At 35.5% G+C, this 22505-nt stretch overlaps 2 protein-coding genes across 2 annotated transcripts; both read right to left on the reverse strand.

The window, feature by feature from the left end:
- Positions 1-117: 117 nt before the first annotated feature.
- LOC113382070 lies at positions 118-1023 on the reverse strand. The gene has a single exon (XM_026620630.1). The coding sequence runs from the start codon at positions 1021-1023 to the stop codon at positions 118-120; it is 906 nt and encodes a 301-aa protein (XP_026476415.1).
- Positions 1024-2637: 1614 nt separating this feature from the next.
- LOC113382071 lies at positions 2638-3414 on the reverse strand. Its single transcript, XM_026620631.1, has 2 exons — positions 2884-3414; positions 2638-2835 (listed from the first exon to the last, which is right to left on the reverse strand). The coding sequence occupies exons 1-2, from the start codon at positions 3412-3414 to the stop codon at positions 2638-2640; spliced, it is 729 nt and encodes a 242-aa protein (XP_026476416.1).
- Positions 3415-22505: the final 19091 nt, after the last annotated feature.

Below are 22505 nucleotides of genomic sequence, written 5' to 3' on the forward strand. Positions count from 1 at the left end.
GCATAGCTGATATCTGCTGAAATAATTTAATTGCCTTAACTTTGGATACGTCACTAAAAGGTTCTGGAAAGGCTGTTAATGCACTTCTAATAATGAAGTGCCCCTGACTGATGTAAGCTATATCGGTGCTGTCATCCGTAAGGGCGAGATAGGTCGAGAATTCAGTACAACTTCGATTTGGTATAGAAGCGTTGTATATTCCTCAAATGTGAGGCAATGAGACCCGATAATTCTTCTAATTTGATGTTTCATCACTTTGATAGATCCTTTCCATAATCCTCCAAAATGAGGAGCATGGGAAGGCGTGAATTTCCATGTAATACCTAAATTTGATGACGCAGTGATTAATTCCCCTTTTGACTTATCAGACTGAAATAATGTAGCTAATTGCCGCAATTCAGACTTTGCGCCTACAATGTTTCTCCCGTTGTCGCTGTGGATGACTGAACAGCACCCACGTCTTGCTATAAAACGACGTAAGGCCGATAAAAAGGCGTCTGTTGACAATCCAGACACTAACTCAATATGAATGGCCTTAGTGGCCATACAAACAAACAGGCATATATTGGCCTTAATGCAAGGTGCCTGCCTCAATCGACTAGCTCGCAATAACACTGGCCCTGCAAAATCCACTCCTTCAATCTGAAATGGCCTGTAAGCAGTGACTCGGTCTTTTGGCAAACTTCCAATTAGCTGCTCTGCACAAGTAGCTCTAAACCGAGCACACTTTACACATTTGTGGATTATGCACTTGACAGTATTGCGACCATCTATAGGCCAGTATTTTAATCTGATATTTGCTAAAGTTGTCTGGGTGCCAGCATGTAGCAAACGTTCATGCTCTGATCGAATGAAAATGTCAATGGCCAAATTGGCCTTTGGTAAAATAATTGAATGTTTTTGGTCATAACTAATGTCCGCATTATCTAGTCGACCACCTACTCTTAGTAAGCCTTCGGCGTCCACAAAGGTATTTAACGCCTTCAGCTTTCCTAAAGATGTACTGGACAACTCACCGGACATCAACTGATCAGCAATGTTACCAAAAACTTTCCTTTGGGCTAGGTAAAAAATATGTCTGGAGGGGACCCTTAAATCGTCAACAGACAAGATATCTGATACCGGTTGTTCATCTGGTTATCGAGAGCGAAATATTTTGAACCACCGAAAGCAATATGCAACCACCCTGACTATTATTTGCCGATACATTTTTATAATATCTGCCACAAAAACAAATTGATGACACCTAAAGCAAACTAAAATAGAAAGTAAATCCTGTTGCAGCTTCGGTCCTGTGTGCAGAATATTATTTAAAGATATGCCTGAAGTTGACTTGACCGATGCGTCAAACACTACCCTAATTTTGTCAAAATTATTATCTTTGACCACTGGATGATGCGGCAAAAAATAGTGCTTATTCTTAGCAGGTTTCTCCAGTGTCAGCATCATCTCCTCAGCATGACCTAAGTCGATGTAAGCTTTGATAAAATTGGAGTAGGCTGTGAACAAGGCACTATCCCTGGCAAACCGCCTCTCCAGGTTCAAAAATCTATATTTAGCAATTGCGAATGACGACCCAAGCTTATCTATATGGTTATCTAAAAATAGCAAAGCCACCTCAGACTGCCCATTCTCAAGTCTAGCTACATTTGCAATGAAATAATCCTCACATGCTTTGTGAACTTTGTGCCACCTCTAACTGCCAGAACTTTGTCAGACTATTATAAAGATCTTCATTGGAAATGAAGCCAACATGTGCACGACTCTGCATTTCTGATGTGTATACACCAGAAATCAGCCTCCCGAAGCAACTTTTCCTAAGAATGGGAAGATGATTTCCTAAGCGAATGCACCCCTGCTGTAAAACTTCAAAATATAGTTCCACTCCAATCAGCATGTCAACCACACCTGGAACGTTAAACATGGGATCTGCCAGCGAAACATGGTCTGGAATCAATTGCGTAACTGGTAACAATTGTGTAATTCTGTCTACAGCCACACAATTGTTAGTGTGCGCAAAGACTCCTACCCTTGACTTTATAGTCAGCTTGACAGACTTATCACAAAGCACACTCTGCCCCTGTAACAGGCTTAACTTAGGAAATGACGAGCTGACCGGACATTTTAACTTAGCAAGTAAAGAAGTTGTTATCAAATTAATTTGCGAGTCACTATCAAGCAAAGTCCGTACCTTATGTTGGGTTCCATCCGAGTCAATAACAACAAGAGAAACCGTTGAGAATAAAGTCTGCATTCCTGTATTGGCCATACATACTGTGCTACTAGAAGTGCTGGGCTTAGGCTCAGGTTCCTCATGCAACAACGCATTGTGTGCTTCTTTGCATTTTGTACACGTATATCTGAAGTTGCATTTAGCTACATTATGTCGAGAAGCCAAACAACGCAAACAGATAGACAGTTTATTAATAAAGGCTTTGCGTGCCTTAATATCAAGTGCCTTAAAGGAAGAGCACTGATAGAGCATATGGTCATCTTCCTTGCAATGACAGGTTTCTTGACAATTGTGTGAACTGACTTTGTGGTGGTTGGTTTGCTGTCTGAACTACACGAATGCTCAAGAGCAGTTACCCTAAGTTCAAGAAATGTATAGAACTCAACCAATGTAGGTAACTGCCCTTATGCTCGAGACAGATTCCAAGCCACCTTCGTACTACTGTCAAGCTTTCTGCTCAACATATGCAGCAAGACAATGTCCCAATGCTCTGCGGGTTCAAAGAAAGCTTTTAAAGATTGCACCTGTTGCCTTGCACCATTTAAAAGGGCTCTCAAATTTTCAAAGGAGCCTTTATGAATACTTCGAATATTTTCAATGCTCTGCAAATGAGTATTGATGATCAAGAATTAATTACTGAAAGTTTTCACAACTAAATTATAAGCTATTTCATAGTTTAGGTTCGTGATACTTATTGTAGAAATTAGTTCAAATGCCGACGAAGTGAGAGCACCTTTCAAATAGTGCAACTTCTGTACAGGCGAAAGCTTTGAATTGTCGTGGATCAGCGAATTAAAAATGTCAATGAATGCTGTCCCTTCACTATATTCCCCATTGAATTTAGGCAACACAATGTCTGGCAATTTTACATCTATCGAAGTGTTAGATGATTTTATAGCCGGTTTTTGATGGCGGGCAATAATAGTTTCAATATCCGTCCTCATATCGAAATATAAATCAGAGTACTTTAAATATTCTGTAGTGTACACACCTGGGGAAATGCTATGAAGCTGTACATATGTCTCATCCCAACTATGGCATCGTTCCACAAGTTTCTGCTTTCGAACTGAAAGTGCCTTAATATTATCACCCTCACGGAATTCTGCTATGAATTTGTGAATTGCATCAAATGACGCTTTAATCATTTTGTAAGTACCTTCTAGTGATTCCACATCGGCCATCATGCACAATTATTATTTAACTACAAAAATATTGCAAATATTATAATCACAAACCGTGACAAAATACCTTAGTTTACTATAATTAATGTATGCCTTATGGTAAGATTAAACAGAAACTAAAATGACTTAATATGATCTAACTAGGTGACTGATGAGTGATCTGCGACTCCTGTGTTAGCACAACCAGTCAGCAATACAGCAACAGTTTTTCACTTTTATATATTATAAGTGAACAATAAGTTTAATTAATGACTCACGCCCTCGTGTATGTATTACACGAGTCAATAATAATCTTGATCCAGTCTTCACGTGTGATTTTAGCCTTGATATCCTTCCCAAATAGTGTGGAGATTTGCCAATTTTCACGAACTCGTCGATCTGAACAGCGTGGTCACTACAAGTATCTCCCTTGGAGAGCGACGTGAAGCCTAACCTCAAAGTCCGGACCCCCAGATCTTCTAAATGCCACGATTTCAACGCCTGAACTGCTTGCCAGTGTCGATAAAATTATTATGCTTTCCATGTTGTTTACGAACGGCTTAGATCACTTCTAATGCCGCATGCGTAACCAAACAAAACACGCCGGTAAAATACTAGATATATAAAAACTTTTCTCACCACAGTGTATAAAAATCTCAAAAATAATACTTGCACTGGTGAATATCCGTGAGAAAGACCAAATTATGGTAAATCAAAACACTGGATGTCTTGTTAATATTATATATTCAATAGATAGGTATATAATGTAAGAGAGTGTATCTTATTAGTTCTATGTACAAGTTGCGACAGGTTATGTCAAACGCGAATATTGCGATTGACATACACGTTACCAACAAATAGGACGCTGACGCTTTGTGCTAACAGCACGCACGAAGTGCGTAGTTTTTAAAGTGTAAGAATGAATAATTTTGTCCAAGAATCATTTGCTACGAACATATATTGTAGGATAAAAAATTTTAAATAACACACCTTTCAGGGACGGTTTTCCTTCTTTAGTTTCGACTTTCTTGCTACAAGATGGCTCAAACATTCCTTGTGTCTTCTAGGGTCCAAGGAAGCTACAATGAAATTTATATTTATATTAGAACAATACAAATCGAATAAAGCTTATGTAATAATAAGTGAATTGCTTTGGCTGCCCATGTCATTCCTGCATGCGATACCCGAAACCTTCAAAACATAGGGATATTTTAAGTAAACTCATTACAATTTATTTCAAGAGTATATGTAAAATATATTACGGTGTGTTTCTATCTAGAAGGCATTTGATTACCGACAGTTGAACTGTACACATCGCAGAGTGTTATCAGTAACGTTACAACAAGCCAGTCTACCTGTAGTCAAATAATAATAAACATATTATACCGGCACAGTGTAGATATCTAAAACCGCCATGTGCGCCTTGTGGGTACACGCAAGTGAATTTAATTTTCTATCTATAAAAAATTAACTCAATTGAGTTTAATTTAAGTGAAATTAAAAGTGTTAACGACATGAATGACGCTGCCCACGGGCAGGTAAATAATTCCCAGATTATCGGAACCCGACCCGGCGATATCGGTGCTTGCGTATCGAGCGCAATACAAACATTATATAACACACACAATGCAGATTATTCGGTCAACGAAATTATAAGTGAAAAAAAGTCATTAGGAAACACAAAAATCAAACATAAAATCAAACCTAGCATTAGCAAAAATGCCGAAAAAAATATAAAAAAATACGGACATCATTCCAGAAATGTTAAAATCTGGTACTATCAATAAAATTGAAAATAAACAACTTAAACTGACTATTCCTAGTGAAATTAGCCAAAATATAACAATGGAACATAGTAATTTAGAACCAAGTCAGAATGTTATGGAAGTTGCCGCTATGGACGATGTCAACAGTGAATCATCAATTGATACTAGTGACCTTAACCAGGGCTGGACAACCGTTCAAAATAAAAAACGCTCACAGTCAGAAAATCCAAGTACCTCAGTGGAACAACATACTTTAAAGGAATACTGGCTGAACCCAACTCCCACTAGCAACTACCTTGATGTTTTAGCAAGCACATCAGCTCAAAATGATGCCGACAAACAAACAACAAACACACCACCTATCTTTGTACATGGCGTAAACGACATTAAACCTTTATTATCAGACTCACGTAAAAGGTCAGTACTCATACAAAATAGTAGGAAACGATCAAGTCAAGATTAATACCAAAGATGCTCTCGTCTACAATATAGTTTTAAAGTTGCTACATGAAAAGGGCACACAATTACACTCCTATCAAGCGAAGTGTAAGCGAACATTTAAAGTAGTGGTAAAAAATTTGCACCATAGCACTGACATCAAAACACTTACAGAAGAAATTATTACACTCGGTCACAAGGTCGTACGCATCTACACAATGAAACACAGAGTTACAAAAGCTCCACATAATATTTTTGTAGTGGAACTTGAGCAATAATAATAAAGATTTTTACTCCATCGAATACCTCTTCAGAACAAAAGTTACTATAGAAGCTATGCGCCATAGAAGAGAAGTTCCGCAGTGTACAAGATGTCAAAATCTTGGACATACAAAAAATTACTGCTCACGCATCGCACGCTGCGTAAAATGTGCCAAAGAGCGTCTAACAAAAGATTGCCCCTGGAAGGACCCAGTCAACGCCGGCGTTAAATGTGCTCTTTGTTCTGGTAATCACCCAGCCAGCTATAGAGGGTGCACCATTTATAAAGACGAAAGACGACACAGATTCCCTCCCCTGAGGCAAAGACAACCCGCCCAACCTAGTGACAATTCTCACCCTTCGTTCGTCCAAATGTTTCCTTCTCAGATGCTACTTCTAGAAGCATAAACAGCAACAGAAACCACAGGGACAACCAAGGAGGACTGTCGTCAGACAATCAACAGCAAATAACCACTCCAAGTACCCAACAAACAGACATGCAAGAACTAAAAAGCTATGATGAAAAACTCTCATGGTAGCCCAGTCATTTTAGGTTAAATTAGGCAAGAATATCGTAATGTGAGATACCAAGCTGTAAGTTGGTAAATAGTTGTATATTGACACCCTAAATGTTGTCTCAAAACCTACATATGGTAGGGTGTGCGCAACTATTAAATTTTGGGGTCAAAGGTCACAAAAATCGCGATTTTTCGCTTTTTTTGTAAATATCTCATTTCCTATGGGTTTTTTGCTATTTATGTTCATTATCAATATTGTAGAATACAAAATTCTCTACAAATTTGATTTGAAAAAATTTTTCATACGGTGAACCGTTTTCGAGATAGAGGGCGGAGAGCGCGCGGTCATAGTATCCCTTCAGGTCAACCGATGCCTTCGGTCAAAAACGCGCCATATATAGTTGATGAACTATCGATAGATCAATGATTATAAATATTTGTCAATTTTTATTAACTATTATATTATATTTTATTATTTTTTCCTAACCTATTCACTTTTTATTCAGTATTAATTTATTTAACAACACTTACCTGCCCATATAATTGCAGAATTGTTAATGAAAATATGAGAATTATATTTAAATTTAAACCCAATTAATATTAATAAATTCTAACATGATAAAAAAAACAAATAAATTAGGAATTTATCTTTTTATTAAAAAATATCATTTGATACATTTTTTTTAAGTGAAATGAAATAAATGGTACAAAAACTACAATTTATATAAAAAAAAAGTTCATCTTCGTTAATGTCGCTCTGATATGGTCGAACATTGAAACAAGCTTGCCCATTACATTGGCCACAAGCTAAAGAGCATTGGAAAACCGCTTTCCTGCAGTTGCAGAAAATTGTATTTAGCAAATGTTCTGGAGCAGGTGGTAAAATGATAGGCTCCAGAAAATCGTTTCGCATTGCCCAACTCCATACCTTTGGTTCCAAATCATGCCCTAACCAAGTTTGAACTTGATAATATACACATCGAAATGTTGATGAGTAGCTGCACTTGTTGGTGGGATATTTGCAATCTGAACAGGTTTATTAAGTTTTGTAGACTTGACGTAATGCATATAACGAAGATGATCGAGACCTTTCACAGATTTCGGAGCATTATAGACTGCCAATAAGGTTTGAGTTTCACTCTCTAATAATCTCTGGGGCGAACAATTTTCTTCCTCAAATGCTTTAGCTAGTTGAATTTTCTCAAAAACTTTTAAAAATGTTTTTTCCCCTTTTTAAAAAGCCCAGAAGTTGTGTCACATACACTTAATGCGTGCAGAAATAAAATATGTGTTTTGGAATGAGGATAATTATCAAAATTTTTAGTCGAGTATATCTCCGTTTTTACATTTCCTGTCCCAACTTTTTTAAAGAAAATTTCTTTTTCGTGAGACAGGGTACGCCCAATTAAAATTGGGTAAGAAGGTTGTCCTATTATAATTGCAGTTTTTTCAGACATTGATTCTTGAATTGCACTTTCAACAATAAGGACATCCGCATCATCTCTGGCTTGTTTAGTAGTTATATTTGCAGCCTTTAAATTTTCCATTAACATGTTAATGAGTCTATTTTTATTATTTTGATTTGATAAAAATAATTCTTGAGAAACTGGTACATTTATACTGGTACTATTGTTTTATCAAAACATACTTCATATGATTTTGAAAGTGCAGTTCTTCTCAGCTGCTCCATAGCTTTTACATTCTTACTGTAGTCTGAATATCCGTCAAATACAACAATTATTTTGGACCTGTAATGCCTTTGTAAATAATTTATGTATTCATAAAAAATAATAGAAAAAGTATCTTCTCTGCTCCATGCAACATGATGAGGAAGAAATTCGCCATCAATAATGAACGTCACATTATTTTCATTGAGAACAAAATCAATTAAAGGGCTCATATTGTCATACAATAACAATTTTGTTGTTTTTCTCATGCCATTATTATCAAATAGAGCTATTGGATACGGACTCAATTCATATTGAAGATATTCTTCAAGATTACTTTCAAATTGTTTGCTGACAGTAATTCTTTGGAAGAGTAATGATTAATTATTTTCTATTTAAAATTTTAAGAGTGTTTATGGGACAATAATCATATTATGATTTAAGTTTTTTCCTTAATTATGTTTTAATTTTAGGAAACGGTGATCAGTATTATTGAATAGATATAGATTTAAGGCATGAAGAAAATGATAAAATATAATATAATAGTTAATAAAAATTGACAAATATTTATAATCATTGATCTATCGATAGTTCATCAACTATATATGGCGCGTTTTGGACCGAAGGCATCGGTTGACCTGAAGGGATACTATGACCGCGCGCTCTCCGCCCTCTATCTCGAAAACGGTTCACCGTATGAAAATTTTTTTCAAATCAAATTTGTAGAGAATTTTGTATTCTACAATATTGATAATGAACATAAATAGCAAAAAACCCATAGGAAATGAGATATTTACAAAAAAAGCGAAAAATCGAAATTTTTGTGACCTTTGACCCCAAAATTTAATAGTTGCGCACACCCTACCATATGTAGGTTTTGAGACAACATTTAGGGTGTCAATATACAACTATTTACAAACTTACAGCTGGATATCTCACATTACGAGGTGAAATGCTAAAATGACTGGACTATGGAACAAATGAGCACTATGCTGAACATTTTGACAAACCTTCTACCTTTGAGAAAATGATGGCCTTATACTACAAACTATGTATATGGAACGCCAACGGTCTTGCGCAGCACCACCAAGAAGTAAAACAATTTCTTCGTCATAACGATATTGACATAATGCTAATCAGTGAAACACATTTTACTGGCAAAAGCTACCTTAACTTTCCACAATATGCAACATACAGTACTAGACATCCGGACGACAAACCACATGATGGAACAGCCATCATAATAAAGTCTAAAATCAAACATTCTCTGTTAGATCCACACTGCAGTGAGTTTCTACAAGCCACGAACATTTCTATTGATTTTCCACAAAATAGAATCACAATTTCTACCATTTACTGCCCCCCAAAACATAAAATATTTAAACAATACTTTGACATTTTTTTCAGTGGTCTAGGCAATAAGTTTATTGTTGGAGGTGATTATAATGCGAAACATCCATACTGGGGATCAAGACTCACTAATCCTAGAGGACGTGAACTCTACAGCTCCATGCTCACTAACAATTTAATCCCGATCTCAACCGGTGAAACAACTTATTGGCCGAGCGACTCAAACAGAATTCCGGATCTGTTAGACTTCTACATAACCAAAGGAATAACAATCAGTAACATGAAACCTCAAAATAGCCTAGATTTGAGCTCTGACCACTCTCCTGTTATACTAACCATTTTTTGTATACAACCACCGATTATCATAAAATCTTATCTGACCAACAAATTCACGGACTGGAACAAATTTAGAGAACTGCTCGATACCAACTTAAATTGTAATATGTTATTAAAGTCAGAAAACGACATAAATAATGCGGTAAATCATCTCACCGAAACACTACATCATTTGGCACTAAATAGCACTCCTTCAATTATAACCAGTAATGAACTCAACTATCCTCTGTACATCAAACAACATATTGCGATTAAAAGAAGACTCCGAAAAATATGGCAAACATCAAGATCTCCTCAAGATAAAATAAGATTGAACAGCGCCTCTAAAGAAGTAAAAAGATTACTGAAAGAATACAACAACAACGTACTTGAAAAAAGAATCAAAGACCTGACGGCTACTAAGGACACGAATTACTCCATATGGAAAGCTACTAAACATTTCAAACAACCTATACTCCCAGTAATTCCTATTAGAAAAAATGATAACTCCTGGGCAAAAAGTCATCAAGAAAAGGTCGATTTAATTGCTGATTTCTTCGAAAATGTATTTCAACCATTTCCGCAAAACTACTTCCAGGAGGAGCAAACCACTGAAGAAATACAGTTTGAAAACTTTTCCAACAAAGAGTGTACTCAAATCCGCTTCCTGGCATCGGAAGTCAAACATGAAATTTCAGTCTCAAGATCAGGTAAATCTCCTGGCCACCATAGAGAAAACACACAGAATCGTGGAACAGATAAATGCTACCCTACACGAAAAGAAATACTGCTCAGCCTGTTTCATTGATATATCCCAAGCCTTTGACAAGGTTTGGCATGCCGGACTACTCCATAAATTAAAGAATATTCTACCTGCACTATTATTCTTAATAATAAAATCCTATCTTACTGAGAGGAAATTCTACATTAGCCTAGCAAATCAAACCTCCATCCCTCAGAAACATTAACTCTGGCGTTCCCCAAGGTAGCGTGCTAGGTCATGTTTTATTCCTCATATTTACCTATGACATGTCAACTTTCCCAGACACTGAAATTGCTACGTTTGCTGATGACATATGCACCCTATTCAAGCGTGAAGACCCTAAAATAGCATCCGAACTTCTGCAACGTCACATTCTAATGATTGAAACTTGGCACAAAATCTGGAGATTAAGAATCAACAACCAAAAGTCAGTCCACATTGCTTTCACACTGAGGAAAGATACTTGCCCACCGATATTTATTAATGGAGAACAGATACCACAAGCAGTTGCCGTTAAATACTTGGGTATATATCTGGATAGGAAACTTAATTGGCAAACACACATTCAGAAGAAAAGAAAACAACTGGAAGAAAAATTCAAGAACCTTTATTGGCTACTAGGAAGAAAATCTCAACTATCGACATACAACAAACTATTGATCTATAAAGTTATCCTAATACCCATATGAACTTACGGAATTGCACTCTGGGGACAGCATTTAAGAGCAACACAAAAAATATTCAAAAGTTTCAAAATAAGATTCTAAGGATCATCCTGAACGCCCCAAAATATGTATCGGTATGGCTGCTCCACCAGGACACGGGCCTGCATACGGTAGAAGAAGAAATTGCAAGATACGCCATCAAGCACAGTCACCGACTGGAGAAACATCCCAACGGGCTCGCCAAAGCACTCATCTCAGCAAACTACACCAAAAGACTAAATAGGAAAACGCCTTTGGACCTAACTGGCATTCCAAGTCAATCTAGATCATAATCTTCTCTTAAATTAGGAGAGATTGCAACTGTGCTCTCTCTCTCAAGCACTCAATAGTTTATTTTGCAGACAGCTTCTTTGTTATTTTGTTACTCATAAAATTTACCTAATGTCCATTTGACAGATGTAAATTATATCCAAAATAAATAAAAAAAAAATTCAATTCAAAAAAAAAAAATCTAGAAGGCAGTTTTGTTCTGCATATGGATCTCCACTGAAACCTAAATAAGAAAACATTAGTGTAAAATGTTTTTGCGAAAATTATATTATATTGAATCGCCATCTGACATGTTTAATGTAGGCAATGCATTAGGTTTCAGTGTAGTGCCTGTTATATTTCTTTTGCATATACTTGCAAAATGTGCGTCACACACGAACCGAGACCTATTGCAACGCAAAGGTGCTAATTTCTCTAGATCAGGATTTTTTGTTCTTTCCAGCCAAATAGCAAGCATCTACAACATCCAAAACAATATTTATTTGTAACTAATGTTTGGTTATTTTATTCCTAATACGTACTTTGTCATTTCTCGCTGGAAATACATGCAATTTTGCATTTTTTTAGTATTAGTGCACCCTGGAACATAACACTTTGACATTTTGCTTGCAAACTAATCACCTAATCACTGACAAACTCAAATGAATACAACGACTTAACCTTATCTACGACAACGACACTCATGAAAATGACAAACGTTCTCGAAATTGTTTGAATGAGTTTAAATTCTTACCCGATGAGTGTCAAATCGCTGCAAGAGCGCACCTAGGCAGAGCAGCTCTAACTTAAACCGAGCTACAAACCTTTGTTCGGAGATTACAGACCATGGCTCCAACTGCCTCGCCGCTAGCATCGGTTGTCAAGATGAATGGTTTTTCGAAATCAGGATACTGTACCTAGTGTGGGTGCACTAGAAATTGCACTCTAGAGAGTATTGAATGATATTTCTTCTCGAGGACCCCATTTCCATGCCTTATTTTTTCTTAATAATACATACAATGGATTTGCAATTTTTGCAAAATCTTTTATAAATTTCCTATAATAACCGACTAAATCTAGAAACATTTTCGTTTCTTTGGGGTTTCTAGGAGCAGGAAAGTTTTGGACAGCCGTTACCTTTTCAGGATCGGGCGGTGTCGCCTTTTTCTGATATAACATGCCCAAGATTTGTTAACTCACGCCTCAGAAACTCACATTTTATTGGCCGTTACCATAAATGTTAATATCATCCATGTATACTAATCTTTTGAGTCCTTCAACACCGGCCAAAACCAGGTTAGTCAACCTCTGTAACCTGCTAGGAGCATTTTTAAGACCAAATGGCATACGTTTGCATTGAAACTTTTTCCCTATAGCTGTAAAGGCTGCCTTCGTCCAATCCTTCTCGTCTAATTCTACCTGATGGAATCCGCTAGCTAAATCTAGAGTGGAAAAAAACTAGAATTTCCTAGTTGATCCAAGATTTCGGCCACATTTGGCAGAGGATAAGTGTGGCTGACTGTAATTTCATTCAGTTTCCTAAAGTCGACACAGACGCGCCATCTCCTGTTACCATCTATATCTTGCTTCTTTGCTACGACCAGAAGCGGAAAATTTCATGGGCTGTCGGAAGCTTCAATTATATCGTTTTTGAGCAAATCATCCACTTGCCTTTTAATTTCAATCTGCTGGGCCTGAGGAAGCCTATATTGATTTATATAAATAGGTTTTGCGTCATTAGTCGTAACAGCATGCTTTATTGAATTAGTACAAGTTAGTTTATCACCCTCCAGATAGAATAAATCGTAGAAGTCTTCACAAATTTTTAATATTGATTCCTCTTCCTCATAGTTCATGTGATCGGTTCTAATACAATTTATCCTTTTTATTCGGTTATAATTGCAATTCACATTATTACTTTTATTTAGTTTTAATATTTGATAATCGTCAAGAGGATACAGAGTCGGTAAAAATAATTTATAAGTAATTGTTACTTCTTGACTTGACTTTATTGGCAACATAAACTCCCTCTAGTTTACGTACTCTATCGGTCGTAAAGGAAACTGTCGTTTCTGTCCTGGGAGGAATTACATGAGTCTTTGTTAAGTCATCTATCAATTTTATATTCTAAATTTCAGCTGAAATGTCAATCGTGGGCACTAGCCCTACGATGACTATTATTGGGTTTTACTACCCTATTTTGATTCTTTACAGTTTTAACAAAAGCAGGAGTGACAAAAGCGTTAGGATGCTCTAGTATTTCAGTACTGCTAACTGTGCTCCCTTATGCTAGCTGTCTTTGATAATTTATTTTTCTCACTATTTTTTTTTTCGAATAATTTACCGATTTAAATTTTTTCAATTTTCTGCGCTCAGATTTTTGTTTGTTTACAATGCGCTTATCCACGCAAGATGTCGGCGTGGTTTCAGTAGAGTCATCAAAATGTTGCGTTGTATTAATATTTATCGTATCGCACTTGTGCTCGAACTCAGCATAGCCAAATTTAAATTTTAGCAATACCGAGCCTTCGGTATACACGTGTTCACCAGTAATACCTTTCAACCTCGACACTTTGTCAGAAGCTGTACTACTAGAGATACATTTGTTATATTTAATAATTGACATTGATTGCATTTTTTTTATTATTTACCCTTAAGCCGACTAGGTTTCTATTTATAAATTTTCTTAATGCCACAGTATTTACTTTATAATTATTTATACAAGTGGGTCCTTGATTTTTGACACACCTGGCGCCTACTCGTTTTTTGGATTATTAGCGGTAGACGCGCGATTTGTCGACGATGATCTCGAACTGGGTTGCGCTGGATTGCTGCGTCGAACATAGCTTCGTCTGTCAGTTTGGGGTTTCTCAACCTGGTCATCTGCGTTCAACATGGTTCTTCGCCGACAGTTTGACATTGAATGACCCTTTATTTGACAGATTGTACAAAACGGTGTCGAGTAATTTTTTCTGAATTTGTTGCCTTGACATTCTTTGCGATCCAATTTAGTTCTCAATAAATTTTGTTCCTCTTGCATAGCCATTAGTATCGCCTCCTGTAAATCGCTATGCCTAGCAGCCCTAACTAAAGTTCTCAGTTCAGGCCTAAGGCTATCTACAAAAACTATTAGAGCTAGTTCATTATGAGCAAGCTCCGTGAGCTCCGCACTACTGTCGTCATTCCAACTTTCTTGATTCTCAAGTTCTAGAATTAATTCTATTCTCTGTGCATACTTTCTCACACTTTCTCCAGTATTTTGTTTTATTTTAGTTAGTTCTAACTGCATCTCAGCCACGGACCGTCTCTCCCCAAATTTCTTTAAAAGTATTTTTTTGAGATCTGCCCAATTCATAGAAGTAATGCGTCTTACATATTGGAAAGCAGCAATTTTTTGCATTTCTGCGTATGTTGCCGCGTTTAAGCCCTGCCTACAGGTTTGAATAGAAAAAGTAAATTTATTTATTTCGGATGGTTTATTATTAAATTTAGGAATTAATTGTATTGCTAAGCTTAATGCCTTATAATTAACGTTTAGATCCGTTCTGGTAAAGTAAAATTATTAATTCTTTCTTCAAATGCTGTGCGTCTGGTGAACTGGTTGCCATCTTTCGGTAGGAACGTGAAAGTGTGGTTCTTCGCCGCAGGAAGAAAAGAGAATGATTCACTTACTTGGGTGTCAAAGTTTTTCGTGTCTAGTCGCCACCTATTGTCCTTCAGTTCTTCGTGCAGTATGGCCGGTTGCTGAATTAGCCTCCGATTGTCTCTGCTTCGACCGCAGTCTCCGGGGCCTCAGAAACACGTGGTTTTCTCGATCACAGCAACGCCGCTTACTTTTACTTCCCGGCAAGGTAATCCCACCAGGTGCCACCATGAATTGAATTTGATAGTGTAAGGACGACTGTTTACCTCGGACACCTCGGACAACACACTTTCTTGTTTATTACTATTCTTTTATTAAGGTAAATTTACAAGTTGTTTTGCCATTTACCATACCGAACTCCAGTCGACGACTGTACTTAATAATCCCGTCGATGCCCATTGCGCAGGTTTTATACTCGGTCCTTAGCGGTACCCGTCAGTGTTACACAACCTGCTGCAATGTGCCAGGGGTATGAAACCCTTACATCATTTTTAAGTTTTTATAAAATAAGGTTAATTACATATCAAATCATTTGCTATGGACATAAATTGTAGTATAAAATTTTTTAAATAACACACCTTTCAGGGACGGTTTTTCCCCTTTAGTTTTGACTTTCTTGCTACAAGGCGGCTCAAACATTCCTTGTGTCTCTACTACTGTAGACTCAAAGGAAGCTACAATGAAATTTTATATTAGAATAATAGAAATAGATGATAACTTATGCAATAATAAGTGAATTACTTTGGCTGCCCATTTCATTCACGCATGCAATATTCAAACCCTTCAAAAATGTTTTTGACATTTCCTAGTTCGACCTAGTTCTAGGTAATAGAATAATTTTAAGTAAACTCATTATAATTCATTTTAAGGTTATATTTAAAATATATTACGGAATGAGTTTCTATCCAGAAAGCAGTTACTATCTAAATAAGGATCACCACTGAAACCTAATGATAAAGAAACATTGAGTAAAATGTTGTTACGAAGATTATACTGTGTTGAAGCAGAAACCTGGTATGTTTAGTATAGGCAATGCGTTTATTTTCAGTTTTGTGTCTGCACATTTTGCATATAATTGCAAAGTGTGCGTCATACACGTACCGAGATTTATTACAATGAAACGGTGTTAATTTTTCTAAAGAAGGATTTTTGGTTCTTTGCAACCAAATTAAGAACATCTATAACAGCAAAACCATATTTATTTGCTACCAAAGTTTGGTTATTATATTAATTCATACGTACCTTATTACTTCTCGCTCTCGACATGACTATTATTGGATTTTATTACCCTATTTTGATTCTTTGCTGTTTTAACAAAAGCAGGAGTCACAAAAGCGTTAGGATACTCTAGTATTTCAGTACTGCTAACTGTGCTCCAACTTGTATTTCTGCACTGTGGTACACTATACTTTGACATGATAGTTAGCTCACATGATAGCTTAGTTCTAGTTTCACTGAAAAACACTAATCTCTTGTAACGCAACTAAATTCAACGAACCAACCAAACGAACTCAACTTCGATTACGTTCTCGAACATTCTTGTATTGCCCTTGTACGACGTCTTACGAGATAGATTACTTTTTCATTTACTTAATATATCAATTGTATGTAATAAATAAATACCTAATTTTCTTTAGTTTAAATTTTGCGCGTTATGATCGTCATAGATACAGCCTTGCGCGCTAGTTCCTATGATATTAGGATAGCAAAACAAGTGATAACCTAAAATACGTCACGGCGTAATTAATGTAGAATTTATGTTAAAAGTTTTAAATTTTAAATTTAAATTTTAAATTTATGTGAATAATAAAACAACCGTTCATGCAGAAGGATAAAAACAGATTAACTGATTATATATTATTTAACTAATCACATGCATTACAAATATTATTAACAATCATAGATAACGTAACAAGTGTAGATTGACACAAAACAAAAGAAAAACATATATACATAAACATAGAGTAGACACAGAGTGTTTAGTATCAAACTTCAACGTGTACTCATATGTAGCAGCTTTAAAAACTTCACATGTTTATGCACACTTAAACTCTTCGTGAATATATCAGAAGACATATCATTTGTCTGCACATGCTTTAGATCGATTACACCATCTGCAATTGCTTCCCTGATGAAATGATATGATCAATGTGTTTTGATCTTTTTTGAAAAACTGTAAATACATACATACACTCTCATCTACATCCGTTAATTCCATTAACAAACCTTTTAATTATATCGCTTCTTTGGAAGCACCTGACCTTGCCATGCACTCCGCCTCTGAAAATTGTTACACACATACGTGGCATAATCGTCTAACATTTTCTTCTTTCTTTTTCTTTTAGACATTTGTGTTTCTGTAACATTTTGATCATGATCATTGCCAGCCTTTTGATTCTTTTATTTCGTTATAGGCTGCATTTCATTAACCCCCACTGAAACACTGTTCACTACTGGTTCTATTGGGTTCTTGCTAGGCACATCTTCAATATTTTTCAGAACTTTTACTGCTCTTGATCCTCTGTGTTTGAATGGCAATCTAGTTTGCTTTCTTTTACAACCAACTATACAATTATTTATGTCTGATGTTGCCATCTCGGATATGGTGAGTCCTTTCACTAAGCCTTTACTCGATTTACACAAAACTGTTTTATTTACCTTAGACTTAGAATCTGTAACTAACAAACAATTAATATTATTTGTCATGAGTTTATATACTTCACCTGTAAGTATCGCCACTGCAAACAAAGTGTTTGTTTTATTATAAATTTTGCATTTATTATCATTGAATACAACCCTGTTACCCTTTCTGGTAAGAGCGCTAACAGATAATAAATTAGCGGACAATTGTGGTACATAATGGGCATACTGTACTTCAACATCATAAACTTGACTATAAACCTCTGTCCTAAGAGAAACGCTGCCACAAGACACTACCTTCATTTGCATATTGTTAGCTGTCCTTACTTCCTGCACATCAGGTTTATTGTAGTATTCTCTTAAATCTGTTACATACAATAAAAACTGTTTTATTGTATGTACCAGTTGAGAAAACTATGTTAAATGCTTTTTTATCAGGCTCATTATTCACAGTATTGAAACGACATTTCTTTTCATAATAGCCAAGTCGTTTGCAGTTAAAACATCTAACTTCCTTTTTAGTATCAAAATTATTCGAATTTGAATCTAGGCGCTGCTTGTACCTGCCAGTTTGCTTTGCTACAAAGGCGCTCTTTTCATTATATACCGCAACATCGTTTCCTATAACGAGCAGCTTTGTTTTTATTGCGTCCGTTGTAATGACTATGCCGGAATGCTCAATCGCCATAATCATCGGCGAAAACTTTACCGGCAATCCTGCAAAGAGCAAAGGGCCTATCCACTCATCATCAACATTAAATCCCGTTCCCCTCAATTTCTGCCTAGTTTCTATTATTTGATTGACATATGAGCTCATTGAATCACAATTAATTAATCTAGTAGAAATTAATGTCCTTAGGAGATTAATTCTTTGAGTAAAACCTGAAACACTATACATCGCTTTTAATTTTGACCATAGTTGGGCTGAGGTTTTTGTTTCTTTTACATGTACATATAAACTTGTATCTAATGTTTTTTTTATTATAATTTTATTTGATCAGCGATCAGAACTTATGGGTTTCATGAGCTGTTGTGATTAATATCTTACAAACTACGTTTGTTTTAGTACAGATGGCAACCCAAATAGTTGTCACATCTCTGTATAATAAATTTTTATTACAATCTCTGTAATAGGGCAAGTATGGTGCAGCCATGCCGTGTGAGAGCTATTTTCACTTGGAAACATATTGCTATTTATATTTCCAAGTGAAAATCGTTATCACTGTTGTCTGACAACAGGCTGCTTGAAGTGGGTATCGAACCCGGGACCTCTGAAACAAGTCCCGTCGCTCTTAATCGCTTACCTACGGGCGAGTACGTATCTAATGTTAATATCAATTTTGCTCTCGCCTTTTTCCTTGATCACATCAATTTCTGCCTCGTGCTTTGGCTCTACAATGCATTCTGCTAAATCTTCTAAGATTAGAAAATTTTCTGCTGCAAACGCCCAATCGTCATATGTTTCACGCCCTTTTAACTTCGGTACATTTACCAAGTATCCCGACGACATAATGATTAAAAAGCACTAAACTGTTATTCAATAAACTTTAAAATATGGGATCTGCTTAGTAAAAAAAGGTCACGTGAACAAAAAGTTGTAATTATTTTTAATAAAATTTAGGTATTTCACACATTTCTACACCTGAAAATCGCTACATAACATATACAATGAAAATAAATATATAAATACATATAAAAGATAAAATATATATACATTCCAATATGTAATTATTACAAAAAAAAAACAATTTTACTATTTATAATAATTACAAAACATACTTAATAATTTAAAAGATAAGCAAAATACACATTTTCAAATTACAAAATCATTTTTTCTTTCGCGTCTTCTCCTAAAGCGTGTTATTATATCATCGACATCAATCGCTATATTTTTATGTACATGGAGAAGTGTCAGTCCTGTCAAACGATCTTCCGCCATTGAAGATCTTATCCATGATTTTGTTCTACGCAACGTAGAGAAAGACCTTTCTGCTATAGCAACACTGACAGGTAGCGTAAACATAACTTGTAAAAAATTTCTTATGTTGGGATACATGTAAATGTCTCAATTTATAATAATCTCAGACATTGATTGCGGTGTATCCTGGGACCGCTGCCATGACTGCCACTTCACCATCTACAGCCTATATTCATTTACAGTAATAGACACTGGAGTATCATCTAGTAACATTTTATAGTCGTTTGCTAGTTGTCTTACAGCTTCAATGTGTTTAATGTTATATTCGGTTTTTGACATGAAAACAATCAGCTTAAATAAATTAAGTATATCAGGAGACAAGCGATCCTGGAGATAGCTGATTATTGAATCTTCAGCAGATTCATCAGGTTGATTATTGACTTTATGTATCTGTTTTGATACTAATCTCGGAGTTTAATTTCTATATCTAACTGACAGCTACTTCTGTAGCCTCTTTAAACAGCTATTGGTAGATTACGTCCAAATTTTCTCTTTTATTTCTTAGAACACTTAGTGTATCATTAAAAGCATCTGTAGCTTTTTTTCAAATCGATTGAGCTCGATTGCAGAGTTCTGCTTAAATATACAGTAGTACCTGAAAAATAACTAGTGGGGTGGGTGGCATCGTGCCTTAAGGCAAATTGCTGGAACTTTCCGTACCGTAACGAAATGTTCGAGGAATACTGAATGTTTTCAAATAGATTATTATAAATATTGTAACATTGTCTAATATTTATAAGAATTATATAAACTGAATTGCAAAGTTGAAATTATTTGTAAAGTATATTAGAACTATAGTCAGAATTAAAAATAAAATCTGAATTATTTTCGATATACAAAAAATTAAAAAAAAAAAAAAAGTTGAAACAAAATTTTTTTTCCAAAATTAATTATATTGTTAAGACAAGCAGAAAGTTCTTTGAATCATTTAATTCGGACGCTTATTTTTCTCAAAAACTGCCATTTTTTACATATTTAGCTCCGTATCTTCGAAATGGCTGGGCCTGCCTTTGCCAAAAACTAATACACATTTCTCGCAATCATTACTAATTGAATATTTTTTAGATCATTTAAATCGGATACTCCGTTCTCTCAAAAACTCGATTTCTATTTTTTGTACTTTTTGCTCCGTATCTCCGAAACGGCTGGACCTGCCTTAACCAAAAACTAATCAGCTCTTCTCCCTATCAATAGGAATCGAATGTTTTTTGAACCATTCAAATCGGTCGATCCGTGCGCCCGAAAACGTGACAGGAAATTTGTATCCATACATACATACACACACACACATCCATTTTTTCTGAGGTATGCCAAAATGTTCAGAAACCTTCAAAACGTCAAGAAATGTAAAAAATTTCAAATCCGATTTTCGGCCCATTACAATAATTTACCCTACGGGAAGTTAATTACCCTACGGGAAGTTAAAAAGTAAGTTACAGGGACTGTAGTGCATAAATTAATGAATTTGTGACAATATTAAATTATATACACCCACTTAATACATCACTTACACAGATCGAGGATATAATAAAGTCAGCACTGCGTAATGTTTGCAGCACGCAATGTGCATTATTGGCAGTTTTATTGTCTAACCAATCTGAAATCTTCTCCAGAGCGCTACAAATTTTAATTAAGTTGTTTCCTTGAAACTTTCTACCCAGCGTGTTTCACAAATACCTTGCATGACAGCTTCAAGTTCTAACTTAAAAATTGCTTAGCAGATTCATTGGCAAATGCCACAACGTTTCTCATTATGCCAGACTGAGAACCTGATTGTTTGGGCAACGTTTAGCATGGATCACACTTTTCATTAACTTCTTCACTGCACCTTTTGTATTTGATGCCATAACCGAGCAGCTTTCAGTTCCAATACCCACACACCAAGATGAATCTAAATTGTATTTGGTACACAAGTTTTGAACAATTTTTGCTAATTAATATTTTACCTGTCAATCTAGGCTCTATGTCACCTAAATTATTGTCTTCAGATTTAAGAGCATCATATGTATCGCAAAAAGTCACTAAATGATCATTAATAATACCATTATGAAAATAACGTAATGAGAGACTCAGCTGTGAGATATGTGATATATCCGCGGTTTCGTCAAACAAAATAGAAAGATATCTGGCTTCCCGCACATTCTTTAAGATAGTTTCCTATATGACTTCTGCGCACAGATCTATTAGCTCATCTTGCACAGTTTGCTGATGTATGTGGTGTTGGCACTTGAAGATTCCAAGTGATGCTGCAATGCAGTATCACCATAATCATCACGGAACTTAAAAAGGGCCATAAAATTTTATCATTCTGAACATACATAATAAATATAATTTTAGAGCATAAAAATAGACAATAAAAATCAGTTTTTAATTATTTTTACAACTTGTTATATTTTTCTGATCTATGGGTCTGTTTGAGTGAATCTTTTACATTTTTGAAGAAGTCTATACAATTTTCTTCATAATTTACTTTTGTAAACAATATGGCTGTTAATGTATTTATTTTTAGTCGAGTCTTTTCACTTGTCCCAAAGCTATTCATCAAAGAAAATATTCTTTCTGTAGAAGCATTTGTACCATGTAGACAAAAAAAGAACTCAGACAAGAGACATCCTTTCGATTCACATTTGTATTGACGCAGTGTTATTATTTTTTCATTCGGAAATTTTCTCTTCCATAATGTATAATTTCCTGTATGAAGCCGATTGACGTATAAATAATAAATAAATAAATAATTAATTAATGTATAATTTCATATAAGCTACAATTTCAATCCAAGTTGGTGTTTTGTTTAATGTC

The sequence above is a fragment of the Ctenocephalides felis genome, unplaced genomic scaffold (assembly GCF_003426905.1).
Source record: "Ctenocephalides felis isolate EL2017-DRISC unplaced genomic scaffold, ASM342690v1 CF-g0.4_SCAFFOLD_03265, whole genome shotgun sequence".
Lineage (NCBI taxonomy): Eukaryota > Metazoa > Arthropoda > Insecta > Siphonaptera > Pulicidae > Ctenocephalides > Ctenocephalides felis.

Bases quoted from the DNA above. Each gene is read 5' to 3' on its own strand.
- LOC113382070 (XM_026620630.1), bottom strand. From the start codon at position 1,023: ATGTCCGGTGAGTTGTCCAGTACATCTTTAGGAAAGCTGAAGGCGTTA.
- LOC113382071 (XM_026620631.1), bottom strand. From the start codon at position 3,414: ATGGCCGATGTGGAATCACTAGAAGGTACTTACAAAATGATTAAAGCG. The intron at 2,836-2,883 runs GTGAAAACTTTC...ACTCATTTGCAG, and splicing joins AAATAGCTTATAATTTAGTT to AGCATTGAAAATATTCGAAG.